The sequence below is a fragment of the Mus musculus genome, chromosome 9 (genome assembly GCF_000001635.26).
Source record: "Mus musculus strain C57BL/6J chromosome 9, GRCm38.p6 C57BL/6J".
NCBI classification, from domain to species: domain Eukaryota; kingdom Metazoa; phylum Chordata; class Mammalia; order Rodentia; family Muridae; genus Mus; species Mus musculus.
This window is the reverse complement of record NC_000075.6, coordinates 15,317,305-15,339,215: the sequence shown is the minus strand read 5'-3', so window position 1 is coordinate 15,339,215 and position 21,911 is coordinate 15,317,305. Positions and strand designations below refer to the sequence as shown.

The 21,911-nt window shown below is 39.4% G+C and overlaps 1 protein-coding gene and 2 non-coding genes across 19 annotated transcripts in view; all 3 read left to right on the top strand.

Moving 5' to 3' along the window:
- The window catches only part of Cep295 (centrosomal protein 295), a 40,936-nt gene that overhangs the window by 18,634 nt on the left and 391 nt on the right, over positions 1–21,911 (top strand). For 5 of the 17 annotated variants that reach the window (XM_017313419.2, XM_011242548.3, XM_030244414.1 and 2 more), the window contains 18 exons: positions 797–1,021; positions 2,571–2,663; positions 2,797–2,900; positions 3,233–3,367; positions 3,548–3,645; positions 3,911–7,280; positions 8,306–8,462; positions 8,568–8,720; positions 11,265–11,420; positions 12,469–12,575; positions 13,039–13,141; positions 13,470–13,709; positions 14,925–15,067; positions 15,503–15,647; positions 16,133–16,716; positions 21,160–21,297; positions 21,449–21,542; positions 21,623–21,757. In XM_017313419.2, the coding sequence (XP_017168908.1) occupies positions 797–1,021; positions 2,571–2,663; positions 2,797–2,900; positions 3,233–3,367; positions 3,548–3,645; positions 3,911–7,280; positions 8,306–8,462; positions 8,568–8,720; positions 11,265–11,420; positions 12,469–12,575; positions 13,039–13,141; positions 13,470–13,709; positions 14,925–15,067; positions 15,503–15,647; positions 16,133–16,716; positions 21,160–21,297; positions 21,449–21,542; positions 21,623–21,757 (6,180 nt within the window). Of the gene's footprint in view, positions 1–796; positions 1,022–2,570; positions 2,664–2,796; positions 2,901–3,232; positions 3,368–3,547; positions 3,646–3,910; positions 7,281–8,305; positions 8,463–8,567; positions 8,721–11,264; positions 11,421–12,468; positions 12,576–13,038; positions 13,142–13,469; positions 13,710–14,924; positions 15,068–15,502; positions 15,648–16,132; positions 19,888–21,159; positions 21,298–21,448; positions 21,543–21,622; positions 21,758–21,911 lie in introns of those variants that run through there. The other 12 variants (XM_017313423.2, XM_017313420.2, XM_006510409.2 and 9 more) reach the window with 12 other exon arrangements.
- Positions 12,677–12,752, top strand: Gm24339. The gene has a single exon (XR_003948473.1). It is a non-coding gene; the product is annotated as a small nucleolar RNA U2-19 (small nucleolar RNA).
- Scarna9 (small Cajal body-specific RNA 9) lies at positions 12,886–12,927 on the top strand. Its single transcript, NR_028568.2, has one exon.

The window sequence follows — 21,911 nt, the reverse complement described above, 5'->3', positions numbered from 1 at the left end:
GTGTGCAGATGTTGCAGTGGCCTGGACAGTGTTGACAGGCACATCTGAATTTCACTGTGCTGAACATTAGTTTTTATGTGCTGAACTGTTTGCTACCTTTTTATTCTGCTAGATTTTTTTCTTTGAATATGGATGAAAATATACAAATTTCCAGTTTTCTACTTCTTTGGTGTTCCTAGTCTTTTCTTTGATTAAACCAAAACATCGTGTGCTTTCATCACAATTTGCTCCTGTAAAGAATTTTGAGTTCTGTTTATAGTTAAGGTTGTACCATCTCTGTAGAAGAATACTTGTTTCTGGTTTGAGAGTGAAAGGGTTTCCTTATGATGACAGACAAGCTCACGTCAGGTCTTAGCAAGAATGATTTGAAAACAGAGTCCTTACTCTGAAGGCTTTAAAATTTGTTCTGTTTTCTGAAGCCTGCTAAGAACTGTTTGGGTCATTCCCTAGCACAGAACATAAAATCTTATAGTGCATGACTTAAACACTAACCGCAGTCACAAGCTAATTGGGAGTTATACATCTGCCATCACCTAAGCAAGCAGAGTCTCCTCCTGAGATTTAAACTTGAAATTTATATATATTTATTATGTTATTGGAAATGGTCTAAATTTGAATTTAAGTTGAAAAAATATATACTTGGTTGTTAAACTAAGAAGTTATTGTTGAATATACTGCTAACCTTTTACTGAAAATAAAATTGTGCTTTTGTTTTAGCTAAATAATTATAGCAGTGACTGAGTGTAAATGTAACACAATTTGCATAAATGTAATGAAGTTAGTTTTGTTTTTTTAGTGCCCTTGGCAGCAAAGATCCAACAAATCCCCTCAAGAATTCTTTTTAAAAGATTATTAAACAAGATTAGAAGTCAAAAATCTCTCTGGACAATTAAATCTGTGTCTGAGGATGAAGGTGAGGTGACTTCGAGCATCATTGAGATTGAGAGTAAAGTGCCAAGCGTGGACTCGGGAGCCATTATCACAGAGGAGAGAACAGCGGCGTCCTTTGAGCAGGAGCAAGGTGCTTTTTTCACTACTCTGTCTGATGGTACATTGGTAAAAGGATGGATGCTCATACCTGTGTTTGGGGCTTAGAACAGTGGTAGAGCTTCAAAGCGCTGGTTTCAGCCTGCATTTCTGGCAGCCAGGAGGCGATTTCGAGGGTGGGAGTAGGAGGGTGGTAGTTGACTCATGTATGAGAAAACAAAGAACAGAGGCCAAAAGTTAAGACATGGACTGGAGGAACGGCTCAATGGTTAACCACTTACTGGGAGGGCAGAAGGGTGTATTTTAAGTAAAGTGAGCATAGAAGTCTTGCTGAGAAAGCCCAGTTGAATAGACTTTGCCACCCTAGTAATGCTCCCATCTCTTCACAGTCTCTTTCACCCTGCTTTTTCTTTATAGCTCTTACCAACAGGCAATAAGTAGACTTACTTTATTTTGCTTATTTTGTTCATATCTAACCCATTTGCGAGAGAGAAACTTGAACATTTTATTCATTCCTCTGTTCTCAAGACACCTTGTGTATAAAAAGTACTCAGTTTTTGTTGAATTAGTTGAATAGCTTAAAGCAAGAGAGTGAATTCAAGAAGTCAAATATTTAAAGCCACGAGAATGGGCATTTCTTTTTAGAGGAAAGAATTCAATAAGAAGAGACCTTACCTATGACTACCCAAGGGATTGCAACTGTAGAAGAAGCTGCAGGAGGCAGACAAGTAGAGAGAATACAGGGTTGGAAACCCAGTAGAAGGAAGCTCTTGTTGAATCTGCAATTATGTTCTTTTGAAAATACCTGCAGGAATAGAATAGGCAGTCTCCTCTTTCTCCTTCCTGCATTCTTCCCTCTCAAATGAGTATACCACTTGTCTGTAAGTCTTCTAGTTTCTTGAGTAACCCAAGAAGTATGGGGGGGGGGGGTTGTGGGGTTTTTTGTTTGTTTTCCTTTCTTTCCCTTCACAGGGCCTTCATACTTGGTGTTTGGATAGGTCTGTTCATCTCCTTCACCTGACCTCCTTCCTTACCTTTCAGTGATGCTTAAAGATCATTTTCTCAGAGAAATCACACCTGACTCACTAATCTAGTATCCTTATTTATTTTATAGTACAGCCCTTGTTTTCTTTATGTAGTGCCTGTTTTTAATTCTCTTAAGTTTTTCTGAGGTGATTATATGACGTTTATGTCTTCCTTTCAAACTTCCAACCTCCTTGAAGCCTCTTGTCATTTAGTACACTATTCCTTGTTGTCTACATGCCATGATAGATGGTTGAATGAGTGTCTGTGCAAAAGAGCTACCTTCATATGATGGGATTTGTATCTTAAAACCCCTAAAGTCTAGTTATTCTAGTAAAGATTCATTGACATTTCTTTAGCTTCTCTTTAGTCTTTGATTTTTCTTGTAATATTTGGCTTAGGTTGAATGATTAATGTGTGTGGCTAACAAAAAGAATACAAAGCTTTCACTGAATGTCCACTTTGTGTAGACCAAGGGAGAATGGTTGATCTGAATGAAGGGTCCAGTTAATTTGCTCCCTTTAAGTTTGACACTATCATAACAGTGGTTTCTTTTACAGTCACAGACAGTGATAGGCTGACGATAGAATCTGGACCACTGAGCAGTGAAGATAAGCCATTGTACTACAAAGCGGGGACTGGAAGGGAACAAGGTACTTTTGTCACTGCCTCAAAGTAAACTTGCTTGGTTCCTCACATCTTTTTTCTAGTAAAGAAGGGTAATATAGTGGAGTCTTTCTGAATTAATTGATGCTGACTTTTGTTTTTGTTTGGGGATTCTTGTAGCAATGGCAGTGTCTCCACCTGCCACAGCTGTGGCTCAGAGTTCAGTCCTGCTTCATCCTCAGGAAGAGGCAGTCAGAATTCGAATGTCATTAAGGCGCAAACAGGTAAGCACGCCCTGGGGCTGCAACTTTGTTTGATCTGTGCAACATGTCTTAATCTATGTTTCTTTGATACCATGGTTTTTTCTTACAAACATTCAGGTGACAGGATGCATTTGGTCTCTGCTTTACACTCATTTGCCCCTTAGGTGTCTGCTGTATGCTTCTTTCCACTTGGTTTTCCCATAATCCCCCTTGCAACACCACTGGCAGATTCAAGACTACTTATTTTATGGATAATCAGTCCTTTTGGTGATGGCATGTGTTTCTTTTTAATGCAGTGTATGAACTTTTGAGAGTCTATTGTTAGTTAGAATAATAGTGTTCTCACTACCTAGATAATGGAGATAGAAGAGCAGAAGCAGAAGCAGTTGGAATTACTTGAACAAATTGAGCAACAGAAGTTAAGGTTAGAAACTGATTGTTTCCGGGCTCAACTGGAAGAGCAAAGAAAGCAAGCTGATCAGCCTGAGGTAGGATGGCGTTGAAAGGCCAGAAAATGTTTTTTATGTTCCACCCAACCTGACATATTTCCTCTTCAGTTTGTGTGCTGTGCCAGGGTAAAAGTGATCAGGTTTATTAGTAGTAAGGTATGTGTTGATATTTTGGATTTATCTGGCACTGTAGAAAATTGTAAATTAATTTTTTTTTAGGTTTGCTGTGCTCCAATGTCACATGCTATGATTTCTGATGAAGACTCTCACAGGCAGATGATTCGTAACTATCAACATCAGCTTTTACAACAAAACAGGTATGGACCAAGTTATGATTTATGTGAGACAGTGTGCTACATCTTTGGGATTTATTATTTGTTTTATATGAGGATCTAATTGGGATTCCCTTAGAAATTGCCATGTTTTCTTCAAGGGCAATGGGAATGTTTGTGCTTTTTCATGATAAATGTGGCCAGCCTTAGATTGCTATTTATACAGTTTAATGTGTAAAGTTTGAGAATCTGAGGGTTTTTTTTTTAATTAAAATTTAATAGTATTTGGTTTTTTATTTGTTCCTGATAGGTTACACAAGGAGACTGTTGAAACTGCCAGGAAACGATTACTCGAATACCAAACTGTATTAAAAGAAAGATCCCCATCCCTGTCAGCCTCAGCACTGGTACCTGATTCTGTTGTGTCAGGGCCACCACAGCAATCCTACAAGCCTGCTGCTGCTTCAGACTCTTGGGATCCAAGCCAGAGACTGAAACTAAGTCCTAGCAAATATCAACCTGTGCAACCCTCACAGATCCCTGCATTAGAGCAGAGTCATATTCAGGTACCAAGACATGGTCACATTACACAGAGGCAAGGAAAAATGGCTGTATCAGAAATGTTAGGTAAGCAGCCCGTGGAGTCACAAGAACGTCAGTGGCAGTTCTCTCAGGTGGAAACACATCAGGGAGACTATGAGTTCGTCCTTAAAGATTCTCATTCACTTTCAAGGACTTTGTCTTATGTTAGGCCACAAACATTACAAGATGCTAGAGAAGTATCTAAACCTCCTAGGGTAATAATTTGTCAAAGTCTAGATTCCCAACAGATATCATCAGAGGATAGTGAAAATATATCTTCTAAGCCAAGTGAACCGTCTCCTTTTCTCCCACTGGTGCCTGAACGCCCTTTTACTAGTCTCCCAGTTAAATTCCATTCTGGAACAATTCACAAACCCTTTACGACCATAAACCAGTCTGTAATCAGTCAAATGCATGATCAACCTTTGTCATCCTCAGAGACTATTACAGCTCAGCAGGGTGACTTAAGATTTCTTCAAGAACAGTTAGAACTACAGAAGAAAGTTCTTCAGGCAAGACAAGAGGCTCGGGAAAAGCTGCTTTTGTGCACACAGAAAGAACTGGGACAGCAGACTGGCCTCCCAGTGTTCCTCCCTTCACCAGCTGGAAATATATTTTCTTCATTACCCTCTGCCTCAGCTGAATCAGGAAACTTTCAGACATCTTCAACAAAAAGTGATGCCACTGTTTCCTCAGACAATATGGACAGGCTTTGGGATTCTTCACAACCCATCTCATCACAGCAAACTCATTTAGAATTTCTCCAAGAGCAGTCCAGTGTTGAGACGGATAACCTTCAGGCTAGGCGGGAAGCCCAGGAGGTCTTGTTTGCACATACACAAAATACGCTGGAAAAAATTGTACGTTCTGAACAAGCTGGGTCTTCTTTGCCACATCAGGTAGCTCAGCAGTCATTTAGTTCACTAACATTGGCTGATACACAATCTAAAAAAATCCAGAAACAGCCTTTACCTGCAAACAAGAAAGGGCTACTCCCAAGCCAGTCTGAAGTCTCAAAAGCTCAGGATGGATCTTCAGGTTTTCTACAGCAGACCCTACCTCTCCAGAACACTTTAAAGTTGCTTCAAGAGCAGCTGACTAGACAGAGGAGTATGATTCCGCCTAGACGTGATGGTCAAGAGACATTACTTTTATATAAAGAAAGCTGTTCAGAAGACAGTGAGGCTGGGCCAGTAGAATCACTCTCCTCCGTGGTTGTTCAGCATGCAGATGCTTCTCGTGCAGTTTCAGAAGTACCTAAGCGGCTCCAGGACGTGTATTCATCTGAGGAAGAAAATAGAGTTCTCTCCAGTCATTTGATCACCCATGGCTTTCCACAGCACAGCCTGCAAAGACAAGAACATTTTACACCACTCCAGGAAGAGACACACATTCAGAGGCTTATACTTGGTGCTAGAAAAAATAATGAGGAATTTGCTCCCAAGCAAAATGAATTAGAAAAGGGGCTCTGCTCTCAACAGACTGATGCCTTGTCTTCTCCATCCCAAGTCACCGACTGGGGAACATCCCGGGGGTCTGTATCAGTCAGAAGTGATAGGACAGACCCCTTAAGGCATTTTAAGATTCCAGCGTTTCGGGAAAGACTAGTTAGAGTTTCACAACATACATTCCCTCTCCAAGATAATTTGCAGGAACACCAAGAATGGGTAGACACAGAAAAAGAGAGCTTTCAATCTAGTCCTCTAACTCCAGAAAATCCATCTTCTCAACAGACAGGTTTTTCGTCCTTCAAAGCCTCATTAAGACTGCCATCGTGTGTGTCCTTGCCATCTGCTGACTCTGGTATCACACAGCACCCTCTCTCAACAGAGAGTGACAGTAAAGTCAAGTCAAGCCATCTTCAGATACCAGAACTGCAGCATAGACTTTCGAAGATATCCCAGCTCATCCCGCCTCAACAAGACAGTTTGAAGGCCCTTCAAGAACAATTAGCTACACAAAGGGAAGCCATCATCCACTCTAGACAAGAAGCTCATGAAGAAACACTAAGAGAATGGAAGGAAAAAATATTCCCAGAGCAGGTTGGTCCATTTTCTCCCCTGATACCACAACATTCACTTGCTTCATTCCCTGTTTCTGATACTGAAAGAGCACAAGAACTGTGTTCAACCAACAGTGACACCATATCTTCAGGTTATCCTGAGATGCTGGAGTTGCCTGACAGGACATTGGGTTTATCACATACTGCTTTACCTCAGCAGAATAATCTGACTGCACATCCAGAACACCTTCATGCACAAACAAATTTTTTTCACTCTACTGAGAAAGCCCAAGAAGGGTTGGTGTTTCCCAGACCATGTCAATTTGAAGAGATGTCTGCTGAGCATTTTATCCAGCCTCAACATGATGACTTAAAGGCACTTCAACAGCAGTTAGATATGCAAAGGGAAGCCATTAGATCTGGCCAGGAAATGCAAGAGAAAATGCTTTTGCAAAGGTTAAATAAATTGGAGCAAAGGATATCTTCCAAACAAATTAGCTCCTCTCTATTTTCATCCCAGGTAGCACTGCCCATTGCCAATTCTGACGGGACCTTACAGTCTTTCCCAACTAAAAGTAACGAGACTGAGCTGCTTGGGTCCCAAGATGAGTATCTGAGCTTTTCACAGCCTCGTCTGCCTCTGCAGAATAACATGACAGAGCAGTTGGACTTAGAAAAGGTATTTCATAAAGAACTGCTTTTACACAAACAAAAGAGCCAAAACAAAAGTGAATCTTCTGAGCATTCCCTCCCTCCTTTGTTTCTGTCCAAGGAAATAGAGCATCCATTCATTTCACTACCTTTTGCAGAAAGTAAATCTAAAAGCATTTGTGAGTTGTATTTATCTGACAAGAAGCATGCAGCTCCTAATGATGCTGTGATCCCAAGATTGCAGGACAGGCTTTTAAGCTGTTCCCAACCTGTCTTAACTCAGCAAGATAACATGAGTCTTCAGAAGCAGCTGAATCTACAAAGAGAAACTCTACACTCTAGGCAAAAAGCCCAAGAAGAATTGCTTGTGCAGAGACAGACATCCTTACAGCAGCAAATCCAAAGACACAGAGAGACTTTGAAAAATTTCTTTAATGTCAGTCAGGTATGTTCTGAATTTAAAACTTTAGCATAATAGATATTTAAACCTGATTTCATTTTAATCCTAAACCTACTTTCTCCTTAGTTATTGAGAGTAACTTAGTAATTGAGAAATTGAAACAAATATATCTACTTTATAGAGTCATTTTTAAAATACAGTAAACATTAAAGAATATGCATCTTTAGGAATTTTGTTGCAGTGGGTTCTCAGATAAAATTATAAAAAGGGCTGGTTAATAGATTTCTTATAGTGTGATAGATCCTGTTCTCTAACGACTGTTAACATTTGTATATGAATCAAAATCTGTGTCCTGTTTTTCCCTAAGTGACATAATGGTATAGTTGGTATGGTTATAATCTGATAGAAGCCAGACCTACACTTCTTACATTTGAGTTGCTGAGAAAACTGGCATCGTCACTCGGACACATATTTAGTTAGAATGGGTCTATTCTTCTTTAGGCCACTTCTTAACTTCCTTAGTGCAAACAATTCTGCAGCGCCTAGATGTTCAGGAGGTACTTGAACCTAGAAGTTAAAACCCTAGAGTGATGAAGGGAAAGTAATGGGGAAAAAAGGCAAAGGGAAGCACTCAGGTCTAACGTGTTAACAGGCGCAAAGGAATCTAGTGCTTGGTGTGGGGCTGTAACGTACAAACTTTGCACTGGGAGTTTTACTCGTTCAGTGATAAAAGTACGTCCCAGTTTTCATCTGTCAACATAAAGCAGATTGTTTATTCTGAGCTATACCTGGGGATATGGGTTCAGGTTTCCCTAAATAGCTTGTTCAACAGTGGAAACAGTTACAGGGACTTTGTAGTTACAGAGCAACAGAAAGTGATAAATATATGGTGCTTTCCAAGTACTTGGTAGAGCCCATAAAGTAGGCTATTACAGAGACACGGGGCAAAACTGCTATAGTGATGGAATTAGTCATTCAGCTGAGGTTCCGACTTAAGGGAGATTTCAATCTCATGGCTTATTCATGGGATCTCTTAACCCACATTCCCGTTTCCCTACCTATATTTTCAGGCAAGGAATCCCACAGATGAGAATGACTTGGAAATGCAGAAGAGAGAACAGCTCGGAGGGTGGTTTCCTCACACCCAAGGCCTTACCTGGGGAGACGCAGGTCAGGGGAGCGCTAATGGTGAGCAGCCACGTGCAGATGTCCATGCTGAGCACAATGGTAAGATGATCCCTGTTATCTTCTGATTATACCCTGTCCCTGCAGCTAGCTGACAGGAGAAAAGTCACAAAGTTTGATTTGCTTAACCTTTTCTTGACTTGATAGGTGAGAGTCTGGCCAAAGAACTGAGTGGTAGAGCCTCAAAGCCACCTGTCTCCAAAGTTAAATGTGTCTTGGACTTAAACCAGCATGAGCTTAGTACTATACAGGAAGTAGAGTCACCAGCAAGTGGCAGGATTTCCATGCCAGGTAAACAAGGTGATAAAAATAGATCTTACCAGTTTGTTAGCTTTTTACTTTTTCTCGGTATGCTAAAATGTGTCCAAGAGGCAGTCTTTGAGCACTTGTAGAAAGAGAAACCGGTTTACATAAAAATGACTAAAAATTGGGGGCGGAGAGACGGCTTACCAAGTAAAAAGCATTTTCCTGTTCGCAGGTCTGACCGCTGGAGTTAAGTCTCTGGATCCCGGGTAGAAATAGAGAACCAACTCCCAAAAGTTGTCCTCTGACCTCTACATACACGCCATGCCATGGCACACAAACACCAACACTCTCACATATCATATAAATACACACAATAATAGATAAAATAGAATATACTGAAGTACTTAGCTTTTTGACTTAAATATAACACTGTAACTAGCTTTATTGTCTCACATGTGGAAGGCAGTGTGCACTGTAAGAAACTATGCACTGTGAGAACATATGGAGAAGGGCAGTTTGCTGTGTCAAGGTCTTTGCTGTCCCACATTCTGACCCAGTGCTTTCTTTTATGTCCGATACTTGGAAACCCCTCAAGGTGGGACTTGATTCTCTTTTCCCTTCCATCTATTCTCACCAGTCTTTTCCTGAATCTGCATGGAGCTTTTTTGTTTTGTTTCTAGACAGGAACTTGACTATTTAGACCAGGCTGGCCTTGATCTTTTTCTTGTATCTTTTATAGGATAATTATGCCTAAAATGTTAGCTTTACTAGCAATTAGAACAGAATTCTTTTTACCATACTACTTTTATGTTCAAACATCTAAAAAAAATTCCTCTCTGAAAATCTTGAATTTATTGACACCCTCTAGATTTTAGAGTCACCAGATAATTTTCTTGGTGAATTTACCAGAGCATATCTTGTTTACAAGAAAATTAGCTTTTTTTTTTTTTTGATAAAAAAATAAGAATAGGTAAAAATGCAATGTTAATATGAGCTCTTTGGGTCAAGCCATAAAATAAAGTGCCTTGGTTTCTTACTGAAAGAATATGGGAAAGTGGGGAAACACAGGTCCTCTAAGAATCAGTACCTTGCTTTTAGTAGGAAAGAACATATGTTTCATGAAATGACAATCGGAATGTTTTCACTAGCTTTGGAAGCCTTTTCCCATGAAGGAAATTAATAGTTTACCTAATTTAGAATGATTGTGAGGAAATTCCTTATCACTGATTCCTATAGTTAACTGAATCATGTTTGAGGTTATAAAAATGCCATTTTGTCTAAAGGGAAAGTCACACCACTCCACTTCCTCTTTAAGGGTTGGTGTCCTGATCCAATAAATCACTGTTTCTTACCTCTTTGAACCCTTAAAACTGCCCACTTTCCATTCCCACTCAATCCTGACTGTCCTGGTTTGTTTTTTGTGTTTTGTTTTTCTTGGATGGCTGCAGTAATTCCTGCCGTTTATTTTCTGGCTCTTTGAAGCAGAGTCTTGTGATGTAGCCCGTGATGTCCTGGGGCTCACAGTGTAGCTCCGACTGTGCTCAAACGTGTGGTCCTTAATCTCAGCTTTGCAAGTGTTGGAATTACAGATGTGTGTCTTGCTAAACGAGGTCATTCGTAACAATGGCTTTTACCCCAACAAAATAACAACTGTTTGAGGGACAAGTGAAAACTTTGTAGTGATTTTTAATCCACAAACTACAGCTTGGTTGAAATTTCATATGGGTAGAGCAGGTAGAGGGGACACAGGTTAATAATTAAGTTGAAAACACTAATCTCTATTGATTTTCCTTCTTTTCTCCCTTGTAGCTCATTTCTTTTGTCTTTGTTTTCTGGATAATTTTCCTTTATTCTTTTATTTTACTGTTTCTTTCTTTGCTTCTGAATGTATTGATTGCCTGATTAGAGTTAACAGTCTTTTTGGGGGGTAGGGGGACTCCTCCAACACTCTACCTTGGTACATCCTTTTGTTCCATGAATACAGAATAGGAGTGACTAAAAAGTTAGTTTTTGATTTGGTTCCTTTTTTCGGGGGGCGGGGGTTCGAGACAGGGTTTCTCTGGGTAGACCTGGCTGTCCTGGATCTCACTTTGTAGACCAGGCTGGCTTCGACCTCAGAAATCTGCCTGCCTCTGCCTCCTGAGTGCTGGGATTAAAGGCATGCGCCACCACGCCCTGCTGGTTCCATATTTTCTATTGGTCCAAATTTTTCCCCATCATATATTTTAGAAGCTTTCCTCTAAGTTCCTGCATATTTACTGTACTAAAAGACTGGCTGGATTTTTAAAACCTATGATCTATATGACCATTTTACATGATAAAGTGGCCATTTATGCACTAGAGAGAGAGGTGGTTCAGAGGTTGAGCACTTAATTGCTCTTCCAGAGGACTCATGCACAGAACAATTTTCATTCTAGCTCCATAGGATCCATTGCCCCTTCCAGCCTCCAAGGCACTCCACTTGTAGTGTATATTCATACAGGCAGGCACCTAAAAGTGAATATATCTTAAAACAAATGGCCATTTTAGCAACTGGAAATTTAATGAGCTGGGTTTTAAGTTTTTTTGTTTTTTGGTTTGTTTTTTTTCCCCACCCAGGAAAAGCAGAGTTTTATCAAGACCGAGACCCATTAAGGGTCTCAGTAAGCAGAGAACAAAGTTTCTTGGAGAGCCCACTGGCACATGATCCATTTGGTTGTCACCAACCACCTGCCCAAGAGAACAGCAAAAGCCATGACGACAATGCTGAAGCAGGTAAAAGATATGGAGGAAGTGGAAGTGTTACAAAAGGTGACTACTGTTAGGTTATGTGTAATAGTGGTAAGTAGCTTTGGTGACTGTCAGTAATAGATCATTGTGGTACCTAACTGCTCTCTTGATGTATGCAAGCTAGGGCTGGGCTGCCCTGGATCTCACAGAGACCCTTCTGCCTCTGTCTTGCAAGTGCTAGGAAATCTTTTTACTGCCAAACTGTCACCTGCAGTGAGTCCCATGATGGGGAGTATATGAGGGATGATGAGTTGGCATCTTTGTAGGCCACATTGTGGATACAGTGGTAGGAAAGCTACCTTCTAAAAGTTGTGGCACTGTAGAGAAGGGCCTAATGTAAGAAACTCATAAATATTATGAAGAATTTTAAGTCAGTTATTCCACCAACCAGTGGCATCCAAAGTTTATTTTCTTGCTTTTAAATAAATACATTTAGATACGCAGCTGTAATATTGTTTGCTGGCCTTCAGAGCAAAGCTCCAATACCACTTTATTCACTGTAAGCTGCTTATTAAGTCATTAACTTTCAAAGATTTCTTTTTATCTTAGCTTAATTTAAACACATATTGGTATATGAGTTGTAGTTAAAGCATAACATAGGCCATGAGAGACTTTCTGTTGGAGGGTTGGTTCACAAGAGAGGAGTTGACTCCAGCACCTGCTTTTTGTGTTATAGTTGGAACAACAGTATAGGACATTGTCAGTTTTGATATTTTGATATGTATTTTTGACTCTTCCAGCTTTATAATTAATTTTAAATATTTTAAAAGAACTTTTCCCTTGACTAGCGTGACAACTACATTTTCTGTCTTTCTTTCTTCCTTCTTTTCTTAATGAGTATTCCCCTGGTGAGTAGTATAGATGACAATAAATGTTGCTATTTTTTTTCCCTTGACCTGAGGTAAGGCAATTTTAAGAAGGAAAATAAAAAACTAAGGTATACAAATGCAGAGAATGACACCATCTGGTACTAAAATTTACTTTGTCTTAATTGCCCCTAATCCTACTTTGATCCCTCAAATTCACATTTTAGTTAAAGTCAAGAAATCTGATGTTGAGGATCATGCAGTATTGAGTCATGCTGTCTCAAAAGAAGAAGCGTGTACAAACCTGGGTCCACTTGGAAAGCCAGACGATGAGGTTAGTCGTACTATTTGGTGTAATTTATTTAGCAGTTTGGTTTTATATTTGTTTAGTTCATTAAAAACTTAAAAGACTGTTCTCTGAGATCTACTGAAATAGATCAGTGATGAAAATAGCCAAATCTGAGCATCAGAAGGCCTTTTGGTCTGGGGCATGATCTCTCTAGTTCTGAGAAGCAAAACTACAAAGCGGTTTGTCTGTGGTGAGAGAAGGAAGAGTGGTGTATGGATGGATGGATGAGGGTGTGTACATATCTGTGTGTGTGTGTGTGTGTGTGTGTGTGTGTGTGTGTGTGGTCATCTCTGAGCAATGATGAAAAGGTTTTAGTACTGAATTTTGTCACTGTGAAGGCTCCTACACTTGACCTGAGCTCAGAATTGACAACTGGCAAATGTGGATGATTTGTGGTTTTTCTAGATGTGTCATGATCATGATCTAATATTTCCCTTTTACATTTTAGGCTGAAACACAAGAGATTTCTCAGGAGCCATTGTCTTCAGTAACTGTTTCTACTGGAAGCTTCTTAAGTTATGAAATCACAGATTTGAGCCTCACAGATCCAGGTACTATCAGACTTTGTGAACATGTTTAAGGAACTGCACTGGCTGGACTGCAGTGTGGTAGTGGAAGAAGCACTGCTTCTTAGTGTGTCCAAGGGATTAGGTTTGGGGTAGAAACGTGTCGCGTACAAAGAAAAAAGCATCAGTGTCGAATAGAATATAGTACTGTGCAAAGTCAAGTGTGCATTCTGGCACATTTTCCCTCTTGGTTCCACCAATGTCAGCAATATATATTGCTATGACATATTATGTTTGTGATGAAGTACCCAGACATTATTAAATTACTGTATTATAAATGTTAATTAAATGTTTTCATTACATTCAATTTCAGAGTCATTTTCAGAACAGACAGAGCATCTAGAACAAGAATCTACCAATAAGCAGGAAGAGACTGATCCTCTTAGTATTGCAGTCCCTTCAGTTATTTATCAGCAACAGCATTCCTTAGGTGCTCATAACTCTCTGTTGCCCATGGAGGAAGAAAGTACATCTGATCATACACATGTTCAGCAGATCATGGACAATGATGTAAATGAAGCAAATTTGATACCTGACAAAAGAGACTTTCAGGGTAAAATTATTTTAAAAGAATATTTGTATAACTTTTTCTAGCTTTTCATCTTTTTTTAGTTTTTAAGTATTGTTTGAGCTTCATATTTCTTATGGCCTGCACATCATTTGTTCCAAAGATAATATTGAGGGCATTTATGAGACAGAGTATCTGGGAGCACTGTCTAACTGAAAAATATAAAGGGACCAATGAGAAGATGTCTTGGCATTTGTCTTAACTAGGGTTTTACTTCTGTAAACAGACATCATGACCAAGGCAACTCTTATAAGGACAACATCTAATTGGGGCTGGCTTACAGGTTCAGAGGTTCAGTCCATTATCATCAAGGCAGGAACATAGCAGCATCCAGGCAGGCATGGTGCAGGAGGAGCTGAGAGCTCTGTGTCTTCATCTGAAGCCTGCTAACAGAATACTGGCTTCTAGGTAGCTAAAATGAGGGTCGTCTTAAAGCCCACGAAAGCAAGTGACACACCTACTCCACTAGGGCCACACCTTCTAAAAGTGCCACTCCCTGGGCTGGCCATCACAGCATTAAAGGCACTTGCTATCAACCCATGTCATAACTGACTGAGTTCAGTTCACAGAACCCACATTGGTGGAGGAGAGAACTAACTTCTAGAGGTTACCTCTGACCTACGTATGAGCACTATGGCAGATGCACCATGTCATGTACATGTGCATACACACGCATAAATGAATTAATTTAATTTTTTAATTAAAAGATTTTTTTTGAAGAGCCTAAAGAGAAGGACAGCTCCCTTTACCTTTAATCACTACAACTAAGGCAGGGATTTGGGTGGGATTTAGAGCATTTGCTCCTGTGGGACCATAGAGAAGTTAATTTACCTTTTTCATAAAAGAAGTTGAAATTAAATAAGATAGTATACATCAACAACAGCACATGGGCCCCACAACAAGGAGGACACTGGTGATGAGTAAGATAAGTGAGAGCTCAGAGCTCTTACAGCTCAGTTTCCCACGTAGTCTTATGTGGCCTGCCATTCTTAATTAACCATGGAAGCCTTTTTCTATCTGGGGAACAGTAATGATTGGACTATGAATGCATCTTGTGAGCATGGAGAGCAAATGGAAGTAATCCTGCTGTATTAGAAATGTTTAACACTAATGAGCATGTTCTTAGCACTCATTTCCTGAGCTTCATTAAAGTTTTTAAAGTTAAACTTAGCTCTTTTTTTTTTTTTTTTGCCCTTAAAGTTCCAGCTGTGGACCTTGACTTTCGAGAATTGGAACACATATTTCCACACTTGCATCGTCAGCTCTTTAAACCCTTAGAACCACATCTAGATTTTGACTTATCATCCCCTGGGACATCTCAAGAAGACAGCGACTTTTACCAGGTATATTAGGTTCAGTGCTGTGAGTGTTGAGGACGAGTGATTAAAAGGTGGAGACCACAGTCATCTTGGTTTGGTGGAATTTGTAGATGAATGAGAGACTGCTTCGCTCCCTTCAGCCATGAGTGGCTCCTTGTACTCCTCAGTAAAGGAGGTGTCCCACTTATCAGTCAGTGGGCTTATAAAAACCAGAGCAAGGAATTCAGTATCTCACAGCAGTTACAGCATTCTGGAGTACAGGTTAATAGTTTGTCTTTCAGAAATTTAGGTCAGTAGCTACTAAGAAGGGTACTTGGTTGAAAATGGAGTTCTTTAATCATCACAACTGTGACTGTAATGGTGAGGCTGTAATTAAAGAAATACAATATCAAAGGACTATGGTGGATTTGACTGGTAATATAAGATCAGTATTTCAGCCTTTTTTCTTTCTGTTCTCAGCAGAGCTCAGAATCTTCATCTGAAAAACATGTTAAGGCATTATCCACAGGCACAATCTGCTTCCCAGCACTGACAGCCAAGTCACATTCTCCTAACCCAAGGCTGAACCAACTTGATATTAACCTGGCTCATGCAACAACTGAGGGTGTGTGACTAAGTGAGACCGCTAAATCAAGTGATGATTCTCTCCATCTCTTTGGCATTTATCCCTCTCACCTCCTCATCTGTCCCCTCTCTGGTTCTCTGCATCAGAGGTTCTGTTCCTTTATTTAAGCAATGTAATATATATTTGACTTGAATGTGTGCAGTACTCTCACACAAATCAGAAATCCCTTTTGTCCCACCTGACTAACTGTAGTCATATCTTTCTAAACATTGTATGTGTACACACACACACACACACACGTTCTATTTTTGTTACTCAAAATTCTCATGGGAATAACAATGGAACTTAGACAATATTAGAGAATACATGCTTTTTGTGAAAATTACTGACCACTGGGTTTATTGTATGTTTATACATATCAACTTTTCCTTCTAAAACTGTAGTTCATAAAACCTATTTACAGTTTACTTAAATTGTGACTCTCTATCCAGTGTTGACTTTGTGATTTTTTTTTTTTAATGCAGGATCTGAACAGTCTTTTCAACAGCTTCGACCAGAATTCTCTTCACAGGAAAGCCAACATGCTGACCTACCCAGTATTTATAGCATTGAAGCAAGAGGTCCTTCCCAACGCATGGAAAACCAGAACTATTCTGAAATGTTACAAAATAAGAAAAAAAGTCTCTCTCTCCAGCCCTCAACAGAGGATTTGACTCCAGCTTGCAGTTCATCTGATACTGCTCTGTTTGATCAGTTACACCTGCAGCACAGCACTCCGTGTGCTTCTGTCTCTAGTGAGTGCTCAGTAAAACTGTTAGAAAGCAGAGAAGAAGTGCTGGGATTTGAAGAGCTGTCAAGAAGGGCAGTTACAATGTCACAAAGACTCACTGAAGATGAAAATGTAGTTCTACCTATAAACCCACATGTAGGAAGAGTGGAGAAGGAGGCTTCAGTTCAGGGGTCTAATCCATTGAGTATTCAAAATGAAAAGCCAATTCAGAACTTCATTGAAACTGACACTACAGAAGCTGTAGGAAATGTATGTCAGCTAGCACAAGCAGAGCACATATTAAAATCCTGTCCATTTCGGAGCCCTATTCCAATCTGGGTAAGTTAATTCCTCTGCATTAAAAACTTCTAAGCAAATATGAAAAGCCTCACTTCAGACACTCATTTTCTATCAAATTTTGTTCAGAGGTTTAGGAGGCTGTACAGAGTCTGCTTATTTCCAACTTTAGTCAACTACATGTGGTTTTCACTACTATTGTGACTGGAAGAATGCCAGCGTTCACAAATAGTGGTATTTGATATTGAGTTATAGTGGTGGCTTTATATTAATAATGGCAGTAATAAGCTGGGCAGTGGTGTCGCACGCCTTTAATCCCAGCACTTGGGAGGCAGAGGCAGGCGGATTTCTGAGTTCAAGGCCAGCCTGGTCTACAAAGTGAGTTCCAGGACAGCCAGGGCTACACAGAGAAACCCTGTCTTGAAACAAAAACAATAATAACAACAATAGTAATAATAATGGCAGTAATAAAGTTAATATCCCCTAAAATAGATGATACACCAGCTAAATGTAAGGAGAAAATTGTCAGATCTACTGCTGTTCTTGCATGGGCTAAATTACCAGCTAGGAGTGGGTATAGAGTTCATCCTGTTCCTGCTCCTACTAACGATGCTGGGAAAAGAAGGAATGAGGGAGGGAGAAGTCAAAAACTTACAGTATTTATTCGTGGAAATGCTGTATTAGGGGCTGTATTTGGTATTTGGTATTGAAACAAGCCAGTTTCCAAAGCCCCCAACCATTATTGGTATTACTATGAAGAGAATTATACCAAATGTGTGGGTGGTTACAATGACATTATACATTTGGTCATCACCCATTAGTGGGCCTCACTGTCCTAATCCAGCGTGGATTAGGATGCTTAGTGCTGGTCCCACTATTCCTGCTCGGTATTGAATAGGACATAGAGAGTTCCAATATCTTTAGAGTTGGTTGAGTAAGCATTAGACTGTAAATCTAAACACAGAAATTAAGCCCTCTTTTTATCAAGCCTTAAGATGATAATCATGATGAATTGCAAATTTGAAGTTGTAGAGAAATTACTAAGGCTTCTCCCACCCCCTTTCTGATAGGTAGGAGTAGATGGAAGCCAGAAGTAGGGTATTTAGCTGTTAATTACATTTTCGTAGGTTTGATTCCTGCCAATCTAGTTAAGGTCTTAGCTTAATTAAAGTGATTGATTTACATTCAGTAGATGTAGGATATAGTCTTATCAGAAGTTAAACTTGTTCGTTTTCTTGGACTTCGATATCCTAAACTTCTACATGATTAGTTGGGATGAAAGGGGGAGGGCAACTGTACTTATAATTTTTAGGGAGGGAAAATAAAGTTGTGTTTGAAGTTTATGTGGTGGGTAATTATTTTGGGGTTATTGTTGGTTGGAAAGATGGTAAGTAAAATTTAATAAATGAGACATATATAAAAGAATAGATGTAACACTGCTATTGAGGCTATTAGCGTTCCTAGGATGAGGCAGTTATTTTGTAGAAGTTCTGTGATGATACTTCATTTTGGGAGAAAGCCTAGAAGAGGGGGATGCCTCTCCTAGGGATAGCAGAATTAAAGAGGTTGTTAATAGAATTATTGGTATTTTGTTTCATAGGAATGAAATTGAGTTAATTGTTGTGGATGAAGGCTATAAGTGGAATAAATATTGGAACTGTAAGGATAATATAAATAATTAAGTTAAGTTAGGGTGGGGTTGTAAATGAGGATGGCCATTATTCATCCTGTGTGGGTAATTGGTGAATATGCTATAATTTTTCACATTTGTGTATGCTTAAGTCCACCTCATGTTCCTATGAGAATTGCTTGGTTAGTTTCTGCTAAGGTGGAAATAAGTCTTATTATAGCTATGGCTCAGGCTGGTGTAATAAGTCATATGTGTTCTTGGGTGGCGATGAGTATAGGAAAAATGAGCCGCTTATTAGGAGGATTGAAAGTAGAATAATGGCTATTGTTATTTCTTACGAGATTGTTTGGACTATAATTCGAAGGGCTCCAGGTAGGGAGTATTTTGAGTTTGATGCTCATCCAGATCATGAGATGAAATATACTGAAAGGCTTGATGTTGCTAGAATAAATAAAATTCCTAGATTTAAATTGATTAGGGGTGTACTGTGGGTAATTGAATTCATAGACTTAGGGCTAATGTCAATGACAGGGTTGGGGCAATAATAAATAATGATACTGAGGTCGTTAGGGGGAGTATCAGTTCTTTTATGAAAAGTTTATTTTAAAGATTTATTTTTTATTTTATGTATATGAGTACACTGTAGCTGTACAGATAGTTGTGAGCCATCATGTGGTTGCTGGGAATTGAACTCAGGACCTCTGCTCTGCTCTCTCTGGGCCAAAGATTTATTTATTGTTATATGTAAGTACATTGTAGCTGTCTTCAGATACTCCAGAAGAGGGCATCCGATCTCATTATGGATGGTTGTGAGCCACCATGTTGTTTCTGGGATTTGAAATCAGGACCTTCAGAAGAGCAGTCAGTGCTCTTAACTGCTGAGTCATCTCTCCAGCCCTTATGAAAAGTTTTATAGCATCTGCAGATGGTTGGAGAATTCCAAAATGGCCCAACAATGTTGGGAACTTTTCGTAATTGTATATACTCTATGATTTTACATTCTAAAAGTAGAATGTAAAAATAGCAATTAGAATGGGGACTAGAAATGTTAATACATTAATAAAATGCATCTGAACTTCTGGGAACAAGCTTTTAAGTCTTACACAATTTCCTGGCTCTGCCACCCTAATTACCTTGTCCAGGTAAATTATTGAACATATATAAATTTATTTAAGAGCATTTATTATAAGGTAGCTCTATTTCTCGTATCCTTTTTACTGGGAGAAATTGTAAATAGAAACCGACCTGAAACCTCCAGTCTGAACTCAGATCATGTAGGACTTCAATCGTTGAACAAATGAGTCATTAATAGCTTCTGCACCATTGACAAGTCCAACATTGAGGTTGTAAACCCTAATTGTTGATATGAACTCTTGAATAGGATTGTGCTGTTGTCCCTAGGGTAACTTGGTCTGTTGATCAAAAACACTTTTGGGTCAATAATAAGTTCATTTGAGTTGTAGGTCTATGTTAAAATCTTTCAAAGGATTTGGCTCTCAGAGGTTACCCCATTCCAAATCTTTCAAAATTTGATTGTGAACCATTAGGTTGATTTATTAATAATTAAACTAGTTGACTAATTCTCCATGGGGTCTTCTTGTCTTATATTATTCCAGCCTCTTTACTGGAAGGTCAATTTCACTCATTGAAAATAAGAGACAATTGAACCCTCATTCTAGTCCCTAATTAAGGACTAAGTAATTATGTTACCTTTGCACAGTCAGGATACTGCAGCAGTTTAACATTAGTCACTGGGTAGGCAATGCCTCTAATGGTTATATTTCTTTTAATCTTTCCTTAAAGCACCCCTGTGTTGGACTAATAGATTTGGGTTAGGTAAATTAATTGGAGGAATAATTAATACCTATGGTCTGATAACTTCCAAGTTGTTAACACATCTGTGCTAGAATTACTCATTACTCATATCAACAGTATTTCATCTATAAAATTAATAGGTTAACAGCTATCAACCAAACTTTTCACCCCTACCTAAAAATTTTGCTACATAAATTATCTTTTGGTTTTACGAGACAGGTTTTCTCTGTGTAGTCCTGTCTGTCCTGGAACTCACTCTGTAGCCCAGGCTGGCCTCGAACACAGAAATCTGCCTGCTTCTGCCTCCCGAGTGCTGGGATCAAAGGCGTGCGCCACCATGCCCAGCTCCCTTATAAGATTTCTATGTCAGAAGTATCCAGTGACTTTGATGTTAGCCCACACTGTGATTATTCCAAGCACTTTCCAGCACGTTTCCCCTCATAAATTAGCTATTGAAATTTATAATAAATTTGAGAAGGGTGATGTGTACTACATTGCTTTCCCTAACAAAATACCACAGTATGGTATAGGCAAGTATTGTTCTGACTTCATGTGGTGAGGGTGCCAAGTAGGTTAGCAGGCATATAGTTATCAGTATCTCCTAAGTGTAGAAAGGCTACTAATTGAGATTGTATCTGCACCTGCCTATGGGATTGTTTTGAGCCTAATAAGAGATTCGTTCTACTAGGGCAGCCCCAATATATAGGATGGCTGAAAGATGTAATTATTTGTCCCTATGGAAGAACATATCCTATGAATGCAGTGGCATTAATGATCAGGGGTAGGGTAGTGTGACCTAAATCATTTTGTAGTGAACAACAAAAGTTGAGAACATCACTGTGGGCAATATTCATGGTATGGCAATTCCTAGGTCAAATAGGAATAGCTACTAGGAAAAATTTTATTGAAAAGTCTGCATTCATCTCTTTCCAAAATCTAATTGAAATGGACCTGCAAGCCCACCTTTAGGGGGACACCAGTAGTTACCCCAGGCTTTGCTAACCTAGCATCATGCAGGACAGTTCTTCTCTGTTAATCAGGAAACGGATACTGGCTATGGTATAATGGAAGAACCAGATCTCACTCTAGTGAGTAATAGTGACATCAGCATCACTGAAACAGATCTTGCAAACTTAACCCTTGAAGACAGAGAAGACAATGAAGCACAGTTTTTTCAGGTAAATGCCTTCACCAAAACTGCTAAAACAGGCTGTTCTTGGGCCAAACAGCCAGACTTTAAATTTTAAAAGTAATAAAAATAAACATGAGACTGGGAGGTGGGAGGAAAGCAAGATGCTAGCAAACTCAAAATGACTTTCTTGGAACTAGGCAGGTGTCGTTCTGCCTACATCTTCAATGGAAACCTCTGTTTGTGGAGCTGTATCAGAGCCTTATGTGGACCAACCCACAGTGGCACCTTCAGGTAAACCCCTTATCAGCTTGAGAACATTATCAACTCATGTTGGGATGAAAGCCACGCATAATTTTTCTCAAATATTATAGCTACATCAGGTAGTTTACAAGAAGCATTTATGACAAGACAGACACTTACAGAACGATCTTACCAGAGGCAGAGAGAGATCTGGAATAAAACTCGACTCCCTCAAACCAAAGTATCCAAAGAGAAGCTACCTACAGGTATGTAGGGCATTTTTTCTCTATTTGGTTTTTATGACTAAAGGGTGGTGTTTCCCTCTTTGTGAGAAGGGCCACTTAAACTACTTCACTGAAAATGCTGTCAGCATCTAATGAGATATCTACTTCTATGGATTTCTGTATATTGAACCATCCA